General features: G+C 35.0%; 1 protein-coding gene across 1 annotated transcript; it reads left to right on the forward strand.

Moving 5' to 3' along the window:
- Positions 1–5,566: 5,566 nt before the first annotated feature.
- Smp_166210 (mucolipin, putative) lies at positions 5,567–8,212 on the forward strand (the record flags this gene model as incomplete). The annotated part of the gene is made up of 2 exons (XM_018790547.1): positions 5,567–5,866; positions 7,745–8,212. Coding segments are annotated over 2 exons (768 nt in total), but the record flags the coding sequence as incomplete, so codon positions are not given.
- Between the last annotated feature and the right edge of the window lie 3,270 nt (positions 8,213–11,482).

An 11,482-nucleotide genomic window follows, 5' to 3' on the forward strand; every position in this document is an offset into this window, starting at 1 on the left:
ACAATTAGCCGGCATCCAACGTTTTTAATTTTAGACATTAACCCCTTTGTATGCCGGCTCAGTGGTCTATTTATTTATTGTCGTATATCAATGTATTGTATGCACTGTTTGCACTTCTAATAGGCAATAAATAACATTCTTTTTAGAATAATAAATAATGTGTATATAATTAAGTTATCATGCGTATTTGTTCATCATAATCATGATTTTATGGAAGGTTATTATATGTAGTATTACATTTGTTTTTTGTTTAATTAATTTCATTAGGAAGCTGAACTAATTGAATTTTTCCGTTCACATCAAGCTGGTCATCGAAGCAGTTCCATTGCAGCTTTACATGGTGCTGATACTGTGATTTTAGGTTTAGTAAGTATATAACCATTTATTACCATTGATAATTTCTCAATATCTTATTATGCTGGTAAGATTAATTTTACTTGTACGATAATCATTTTCATGTATTATCATAATGAATACTGTTGTGACTTGACAAAATAAACAAAGGAGGTATGACAATTCATCGGTTTTATGTCCGGCTTTTATCACGTGAATTATTCACCAATGGAATTACGACTTTCCCAACCTTAACACAGTACCAATCAATGACGTTCAACTGGTATGAGCAGTCTAGCGTCCTCATTGGTCCTTTGTCCGCCTAGCCCTTCCACTTGAGTCCAGAACACCAATTACAGCTTCTACTATACGAATCATTTATTTCAAGCATACTTTGTTTATATACTAGACAGACAGACTGCATCACATCATAAAATAGAAAATAATATTTGTACAAGATCAAGCCAAATGTGGCTGTGAACGTTGGACACAATAATCAATAAACTGAACATAATTCGGGAACAGTATATCGTATGACAATAGGTCAAAATGAAGCTTATAATAAGATGAATATATATATATATATACAATCTAATTACTCAATAGTTAGACAATAAGAATATATATATATATATATATATATATATATATATATATATATACAATAATCGTCCATTGATAGGTCCCGGAAATTACCTATACTTATGTCTTCGCTAGGATATAACAAATACAATATGATTATCATCTAAATAATTATGGGGGAATATATTAATTAGATGTTATTGATTGCTGAATTTCCCTCTCATTAGATATAAGATTATTTCGAAATTAATGAATAGCTGATCGCATTAAAGAGTGTTTTTCTCCAGAACAATAATATCCGGCCCCAAATTTCTTGGCAGTAAGAATCTCAGGAAATGAAATGATTTTCAAAAATAATGATAATTGGTCGGAAGAGCCTTTACTTTCACTGAATTGCGAAAATATCTGTTTTTTATTGTATTCTAGTCTGTTTATAGTAATAGGATGATATACATAGGCTACTTAAATTGTTTGAGTAATCTCACTAGAAAACTTTTTGATAGGATATGTTGGAATACAAAGGAAAATCTCAGTTCGCCTTGCTAAATAGATACTTTTTTACTCAAACCATAGTGACCGTAAGGCATGCTTTATTCGATAGCTGAACAATAAAATTCGTAGAAACTTTACAAGGTTTGTTTGTTGACACATTTTAATATCATTACTCATGCATAGTAAACGGGTTAGGTGATTAAAATTTATTTACACTTAGTTGATCACTAAGTGGGTGACAAAAGGCATATATATCAGGTTCTTTTTTAGTGCTCACAGAATCCTATCGATCAAGCTGTAATGTGTTCACTGGGAAATAAGACGCAGATGTCAAAAGAGATACTACATAATTCAAATGTTGTTCTGGCCACAAAAAGTGATCAATTCTCATCTAAAAGGAAGTACGTAACTATCTTTTTTAATGGCAAACCGGTTCAGCTGCAAGTTGATACGCGGTCTGACATAACATTGATTTCTAGAAAGACTTGGATAAAACTTGGTTGACCTCAATATTAACCTATATATTGTAATGCTGAGAGCGCGACAGGAACTAATATTACTCTTCTTGGAGAAATGCAGCTAACTCTCACAGTGGGTGAAAAGACTATGACCGGAAAATGTTATATATCTGGGAACTGTCATACCAACTTATTGTGTATTGATTGGATAGATAAATTTGGTTTATGGGATCTACCGTTGAATACACCGAAAGTAGAATCCCAGCTATGGCCAGAAACGAACAAGCCTTGGGTCCGAGTACACATCGATTATGCTGACCAATAAATGGACAGTATTTTTTAGTGGTGATAGATTCATACTCTAAATGGCCTGAAATCTATGTTGTGCGAAGACCGTCTACTATCTGAAACACTGCTACATCTCAAACAACTATTTGGTAGGTTTGGGACACCTAATGTTTTGGTTCCTGATAACGGAACGCAGTTTACGGAGTTCTGCAAACAAAATGGAATCGAACATATTAGAACCCCACCGTATCACTCTCAGTTAAGTTGGCAAGCAGAGAAATTTGTCGACATTCTTAAGCGAGCTCTCTTAAAGATGAGAGGAGAAGATAACGTAGAAAAGGCCCTGCAACAGCTTCTAATCTCTTATAGAATTACACCTAGTCCAAACTGTCAAGACGGAAAATCAACAGTTGAAATAACATTTGGCCGACCAATTAAAACATTTTTTGATGTTTTGAATCCGAAAGACAGGAGGAGTGGACTACAAAAAAATAAGGAAGGGAATTGCCCGAAAATTCAAGAATTTAAAGCAGGCGACCTAGTTTATGCACGTGTTTTCCGGCCTGGAACGTCAAAATGGATATTTGGGTGTATAAAAAAAGACGTAGGACGATATTGTATGAAGTGATGGTTGGAAATACAGATTATCTACTGGTCTGACTAAGGAAAAGAAACAACCATTGTCTTTCTCTCCCACGCATCAGTAATCGAAAGCAATTTATAGTAGATGTGTACAAGCAACAACAATATTGAAGTTCGATGTAAAATTTCCTGTTAAATCTTCTTCATGACTACTGTGTATGTTATTTAGTTTCATTGGAAGAATGAATTTATTGAAATTGGACCACCATTTGAAACTCATAGCACTGGATGGCCATTATAGTATGGGACTCCTTCGCAGTACGTATCCTGTATGTACAGAAATGAGGAGACACGTACCAGGACGAAACTCTGGTTCAGTGCTTCTAGGTTTTTCGTGGAATTCAAAATAAGTCTTCACCGGTTCCTTCTTTCCATACTCTGCTACTTCTAGACTTTATGGTTGTGTAGTCATCGTAAATAATCTTTATAAATAAAAAAACTCATATTATTACTACTTAACTTTGACTAAAAACCATCATAAAATACTTAACGCTTTATAAGGACACGTCCCAACTTGTTTTTAAAACAATAGAATATTTAATTCGATCCATTTTTCCCACACAATCTACATGCATAGACACATTTAAATTTTAACTTCAATTTTTCAAATTACACATTTCTCACACCCACAAACAAACACAGTGATGTGTCATATAGAATCATCTTGACCAAACAATGCACATGAAATTGACACGATTAGACCTATTCTTGGGTTCCTTTATTATTTATTTATTCATTTAGACACATAAGCACTATTACGAGGCACCAATTACATATGCGCCACAGAAGTCATCAGATTTTTGTGAGGGCTGAAACAGGTGGTTTTCTTAGGGAGCCACTCCCTAAGACTTGAACCTAGAGGTCTAATCCACAAGGCAGTGGAGCAACGTTAAAAGATGTAGTCCCATGGTAGCCTGTGACTAATAATTGTTTCATACGCCATTTGTTCCCTCAGAATTCTGGAGCCCATTTGCACCATTGGTTTGGAATCGGGGTTCTCCAGCTCCCCTAAGTTGACTCTCCGTACCCACCGACCCGATTAAAGTTCCGGACATTAGCTTACTGTTATGAGGCTCTGTTTTCCTCGTCTACACGAATGGGACGTTAATTTGCCTTAGACGAATATTCACACTAGATACCCTCCCAGTGTCTATTCGACAGGAATTCAACACAACTCAGATCAAGAACACGTGACTAGCCTAACTAGAACGTAATATATTTCCACACCAAAAACCAAAAACAATCATAATAATAATAAGGTTAAGAGAATATATAGTTTATCTAGTACCTGTCAGACTATCCACAAGTTTGACTAAGCAAACAACCAATCATTATCATTCACATACATCACTTTTCATCCTCTCAATTTCGTAAACAACACCCCCGCCTCTAGAAGGCAGTTAGTAGGAATTCCCTGACAGTAGCTGTTGTTAGTACTTATTTTCATTTCTCTTACTATGATTCTTATTCATTTCTTCTTGTTCTGATGTAACATGACAATTTCGGTCGACAAGTATCTTATGTCAGGCTCTTTGCTGATTATTACTACTGACTAAACTAGTCATAATCGTCAGTCAATAAAAACGAAAGGTCACTAAACATCCATTGCAATTGAGATTAGTCGATCATGTTTAACTTATATTCTTCCACATTCATTGTGGTGTGTCAATGATAATGTTGGAAGAGTCCCGAAATACTGTTCGTCCAAGTCCCTATAAATTCAAAAACTTCAGGAAACATTTCATCCAATCAGTATCGAATATAATCGTCGCAGAAACATTTGAAAAGTGCGGAATCATGTTTGTCGGTTTTAGTTGAATACTTGCCTTTACTTCATCACGAGGCAAGCCTTAACTTGGAATGCTGAAGGGAAGCGGAAAAGAGGAAGGCCAAAGAACACATTACGCCGAAAAAGAGAAGCAGATATGAAAAGAATGAATAACAACTGGAAAGAACTGGGAAGGATTTCAGTGGATAGGGTTGGATGGAGAATGCTGTTAGGCGGCCTATGCTCCTCCACGAGGGATAACAGGTGTGGTTATTGTTGAATTTATCTATACTTACTTGCTTACGCCTGTTGCCCCTCGTCTTGAGCAATCCTTTTATTATCCGCTTCTAATTCTCGATGTAGTGTGTTCTTTGGCCTTCCTCTTTTCCGCTTCCCTTCGGAATCCCAAGTTGAGGCTTGCCTCGTGATACAGTTTGGTGATTCCCTCAATGTATGTCCTATCCATTTCCAACGTATTTTCCTAATTTCCTCTTCAGCTGGAAGGTACAAGTATTTATAAATAGTTATCTACGCAAAATACTCAACATTCACTGACCGTATACCATTAGCAATAGCCTTCTGTGTGACAGGAAAAACCAGCTTCCAGCTGAAGAGGAAATCAGGAGAAGACGTTGGAAGTGGATAGGACATACATTGAGGAGATTACCAAACTGCATCACGTGGCAAGCCTCAACTTGGGATTCCGAAGGGAAGCGGAAAAGAGGAAGGCCAAAGAACACACTACATCGAGAATTAGAAGCGGATAATAAAAGGATTGCTCAAGACAGAGTTGGAAGGAGGATTCTTTCTGGCGGTCTATGCTCTTCCACGAGGGTTAACAGGCATATGTAAGTCATTGTAAGACCTTTAGCTCTCTTCTGATACGATATTTTCGATACTCTCAACTAAAAATTTAATACTGAACATCACCCTAGTATACTCTATAGTACTTCAATGAAATTAAATTTAATATGATGAAAAACAATTTTCTGTTCTTTACCAGATACATCATGAATTGGCTCGTTTACATGCTTCTGGTCGTTTAGCTTTATTACATCAAACCGGTTATTATCAATTTAAGTGCAATGAAGTAAAGAACCATCAACCTTCTATAGATATTGAGCAAGAGTTAAATGGAAATCAACTGAATGAATTAAATCTCCCACAAAATGTTAATTGGGAATCAGTTTTATTTCACTTAGAACAATCAGCTAAACTTGGCTGTTTAGATTCTATTCAATGTTTAGCTCAATATTATTTGAATTTAATGGTTGATGGCCCATTATCGGAATGTCCCATTAAAGTTAGTCTATTCACTGTTCCAGTTTTATCATTGAAAATAAGATTTCAAGAATAAGTAGAGTAGTTTTTTTTTTAAAAATATTCCCAAAATATCTCCCTTCAAGATAATATCAATGGTAAATCAAGTAACCAGGATAATAATAGCTTCTTACATGCAAGCTTTAGTTGGCAATCTAGTCATTTAAAACGAGCGCCTAACCTCGAGATCATTGTAGCCGGAATCCAATGGTATAAAAGTCTAGCTTGGCCTCACCACTTATATAGAGTAGTCTTCCTTACTCTATAAATTGTTTTATGCCTGATATACATCCCGGATTAATTTTCTATATGTTCTAGAATCTGCCACGTTTCTAAAGAGCAATATCAAAAGTCGAAATACGAAATCTTGTTAAGATAAATATATCTCATTCATTCATATATGTAGGCAAACGATATGAGAAGATAGGCGCATGCGACACGAAGTCGCCATACTAGCCACCTCACTAAGTATTTCTGTCTCAGTTTATATGGTTCAAATAAACAGTGGATACGATAAGTACAGACATACACACAGACAAATTACACATATAAAAACACAGTATAATTGATGGAATTAACGAGGACGGATGCAAAATGTATACATATATGGAACAATTACTTGTGGGAAGCATACGATCATAAGGGGGATAAAAATGACTCTTTAGTCTTATTCTATTTGAATTATTATCACCCGTTTAAGTAATGATTAATTTTCCCAGGTGTTTTCGTACACACTACCTGCTCCTTATTTTTCATCATCTATCTTTGAGGCGTTCGTCACGTATCATGTAGCTATTTACTGTGAAATACTGAAGTGGTAGTGGAATGATACTAGGCAAACATAGCAACATTTTCAAATAGAATTTTTCTTGAAAATCATGTTAATGATAAACTTCGTGACGAATACATTTTTACACCTTTTTGAATACATATAATTTGCTTGTATGGTTATTGGCAAATTTTAAATAAACATTTGAGTTGACAGGATGTTTTCCAGTTTATCTATTGAGTGCTTAACTATTTCCTTGGAATCCCAATTTCTGTCTGTCGAACACATCTAAGTTCTACTTAAAATCGTACTCGTAATTATTTGCACTATAGTTAAGACTATAACTTATGGACAAACTTTGAGCGATGCTGGGGTGACCTTGAAATAACTCACCTATTTACTAGGGTCAATATAGGGTTATAAATTAGTATGTTGAATTAGGATTGGGATTTAGGGTTGGAAATTAAACTAAGGGTTTTCATCACGAACTGGAATCAGCTATACTGCCTAAATACTATTTAACTTATGTATGAATGAGTTTCGCGCCAAAATCCAATAATTGTTTCCCCTAGTTTCATTGGTTCGTCCATAAACTATAGTATCGCCCTCATATCGTTAAATTGTTTCTTGTTTGTGGTAGAAATGTCTTATCTCTTCTTCGTGAGAAATTCTTGAATCACACAGATTATGAATTTACGATTACATTGACCACCGATTATTTAACAGTATCATGTATGTCAAGTTCTTCTTAGTGCTAATCGCATCCTATTGATCAAGTTGCAATGTGGCCACTAGTCTATGTTCCGATGTAAGGTGGTGGTTGAAGGTAGTCTACAGAAAACCTTGTTTGACACATAGGCCTTGCGATATTTGGCACCCGTCACCAGGGTGCATTTATGGTCTTGAGGGGACTGATGCTCGCTGGTGGTTCCAATGTCACCCAGCTTCACAGTCAGGGATGTTACCACTGAGCTATTTGGGCTGAGAATGAATTAATGAAAGTTCTTAATATGTTATGGAATTACTTTTGTATACTACAATTTTCACATCTTTCAGGTGTCTAATATATTTGCTTGTCTTTTTTTAACTTAGCCTGATCCACTGGAATCTCGAGCACATGGTTTTGCCTTAATCAGCGCGGCTGCATCAGCGGGGGATCGTATGGCTATGGTTTATTTAGCTGAAGCTAATTATCATGGCGAATATTATTCTCCAGATACTAGTAATGATATCAATAATAATAATAATAATGAGCGGAAACAAGAGCCTGACTGGTTAGCAGCTGCACATTGGTATGAAATGGCAGCTAAAGTTGTTACTTATGATGATGCTACAGAAGATGATGAAATGAATCAAGGCAATCCATCGTTTGTGAAAAGGAGTCGTTCTGGTTTTCATGCATTATCTGAATGGCCAATTTATCGTTTACAAGGTCGATTAGGAGAAATGTATGCTAAAGGTGGTCATGGTTTAGTCAGAGATAGAGCAAAAGCTTGTAAGTTATTATTTTATAGATTAAATCTGGACCGTACCGACGGCCTTAAGCGAATTCAAAGGTGACCTCGAGATTGACCAATCAGAAAATAGCTAATCAGGATTCAGCTTTTAAAACTCCTAAAACATAACGATGATACTGCTACAGACGATTGAAATCTTTAGCATGATTAACCTATGTTAGGGCTAACTATCGATAACTTACACTTGAAATCATAGTGTCAGCCTTACCTTAATATAATAGACTTTCGGTGTTATTTCAGAATCGACCACATATTTGTTAGTACACATGCATCAATTCACCATTCCCATGAGCTTTTAAGTCGTCAGTATTTAGTTATCCGTTATTTATCTTTCATTTTTAACCTAATGATCTTGTTTTTTTAGTTCTCTGTTCCGATACTATTTCCAAGTATGATAGTTTAAATCTGTACCCTGTATAGTGTAAATTTCCACATTAATAAGTCTTTCTATTTGCCTTTTCAAATGCAGTTGCAATATAGAGCACTACTTAAGCTGATATTAATTATATATATATATATCAGTCAGTCAGTCACAACGTAGAACTTCGTAAGGACGTACATCGGTTCGAGTTGCCATACCACATTAGCACAAAGATGCAGTTGTCGATTCAAATCCCATAGTGGTAGAAGTAGTAAGAGTATAAGCATTATGTGAAAGATTAGGGTTTGAAGATGTTATTGAAGGAGTATAATCCAGTGAAATAAATTTGGAAAGAGAAAAAGGATAAGGACATGAAGAATTCAGAAGATTAGAATTTGGTAGAACACAAAGAGTGTATGCACCTTCGCCATTTCAAACGATTTTGAGCCATGTCATTCAACCATCGATTGCTATCATCTCGTGCATCCCAACCAGGTAGTCGACACGTACCAACATGGCTCAGTCCACTAGTAAGTGACTTCATGGATTTGTGCCACGTTTTGGTCTAGCTGCCCTTAGCTTTCGTTCAACCTACTCCTAAACCACAAAACATCGCATATATATATATATATATGATCATAATAGTTCGATCAGTTTTTTAAATATTATTATTGGCTTTGGAAACTCCTCAGCCATGCGCATTCATAATCCCGCTACTGGAGATTGAACCCAGAATATTCGGACGAAGTAACTTTCTAGTACTTCCAGGTTTTCAATGGTTGCCTAACTTAGATCAGTTGGCGATCTTAATAAAAACCAATAATCTCCACAACCCCTCTACTGATAAGTTTGGTTTATTGTTTTAATAATGAGAATATGTAACTAGTTAGTTTCATACGATTAGTTCCATCTGTGAATTTGAATAAAGCATGAACAACAGTTAACACAGAATCCAATTTAATTTTCTCCTCGACAAATTATATACATGCCTCCCAAGATTTCGAAGTAGAATGTCACATTCATGTTCTTTTGGAAGTGTCAGTGTTTTCGTAAATTCCAAGATTTTCGACTGAACATTGTAAATACTTAATTTGGCTTATAATATTTGAATCCGTAACAATTTTATCGAAGCTATGAACCACAAGTAAGGTTGAATAAGGTCCACCAGGGGAATCCAGGATGTAAGTTTTATCCTATTTGATACTCTTCACTTGGATATGCCTACATCCATGTTGGTGTTCACCCCAGGATTCGAATCCAGTCTATTTTTTCTCAAACCTCTAAAGTTATATCCACTGAGCTGGGAAATAAATAAATAATGCCATGAGTTTGCTTTAATTTTAGAGGCAATTTCCTTGATACATTCAATTTAGGAGCTTACGTCAGTTATTATTCTTGCTTTATTCTAATTAGTTAATTGTTTGCAAGTTTGTCTGTCCTTTTTTTCTTAGCAAAAGAATAAATCAGCAAAATTTATAGAATACTATCACTTTGATTTAGCTTATTAATGTTTTTTTCCACTGCGTCAGTGATTAAAGTGAGGATTTAGATCTACATTTTATCGTGGTTGTGTAATACTTATCAACAAGACAAGAAATATTCTGTCTAATTAAGAATGATACATAGAAATGCACCAAAGCAATAACGAATGGCTTAATATATAGAAGTAGCTATCATAGGAGAATTAGGAATAAATTAAAGGTCAAGTTAAGCATCTCAATATAATATACGTGATATAAAAATGGGTCAAATAGAAGCCATCAAGGTAATTGGAGGGTCACATGTAGGTCATTCGACAATAAATGACTCAGGAAAAACAAAGTATGTAAAATTGTTGAGTTTTTTTTTACAAAATGTTGTTGCCTTGACTTACTAAGCCTAACATGTTATTTTACTGTTTTGAGATGATACAGAACATTAATAGTTTAAGATGAGGATGTTGGATGTGTTGTGGTCTCTAAGCTACTGATCACAACACTTCCAATATTTTACTACCTTCTATTTTGTTCCATTTAGCTAATCATTAACCCTTTTTTGTATTACATTTAAGATTTACCAGCCGTAAGATAATAAATATGTTGGATGAACTCTATGCTGATGCTACTTGTAAACAGTCAACTATTATTTTACGTTTAATTCATAGATTCAAACCAATGTTCATATACATCCATCATATAAGATAATGATAAGTCTTGTTTGATTGAACCCTATATTCGGATCCTAAGCTAGTTTCATAACCCCTAAGCTAGAACTACACAGCGACTTGAACACGAGAGAAAAGGCACAAAATATGCGGGAAACACTTTACTCCAAAGGTTCATTTATGTACAGAAAATATAGGGTTTTTATAGTATTTTAAAAGTCCTTGGGTTTTCCTGAAAATTCCAGAATACTACTAAACATAGTAGCAGTGTAATAATCAGCCAATCAGAACATCTACATGTGATTTTTCATTTTCGCGATATTTCTAGCAAAACTTCTAATCAAACGTTGATTAGATAAAATGCCCTTTTATGTTTGCTGAGCTTGTCATGTGTATTGCGAGTAATTTGCAGGATCATACCAACAGATAATACAAAATATTTGTAGCTCAAGATGAAGATTTAAGTAGATATTATACTCTCTAACTGGAATAATTCAATTGTATTGATTTATTTTCTCTTCTCGTTGTTAATTTTGAATAAATTGAGCATTGGGTAGATTGTTATAAATTAATAAATAATATATTTGTAATATCCCAATGAGTAGAAAAATTAGATTTTCTGTACCTCGCTGACCCTTTGGAGTATAGTGTTTCGCGCATATTTTGTGCCTTTTCTCTCGTGTTCAAGTCGCTGTGTAGTTCTAGCTTAGGGGTTTATGAACTAGCTTAGGATCTGAATATAGGGTTCAATCAAACAAGACTTATCATTATCTTAGAATTCCACCACTGTGGCGATGATATCAGATCTG

This window comes from Schistosoma mansoni (genome assembly GCF_000237925.1).
Source record: "Schistosoma mansoni, WGS project CABG00000000 data, supercontig 0062, strain Puerto Rico, whole genome shotgun sequence".
Taxonomy (NCBI): domain Eukaryota; kingdom Metazoa; phylum Platyhelminthes; class Trematoda; order Strigeidida; family Schistosomatidae; genus Schistosoma; species Schistosoma mansoni.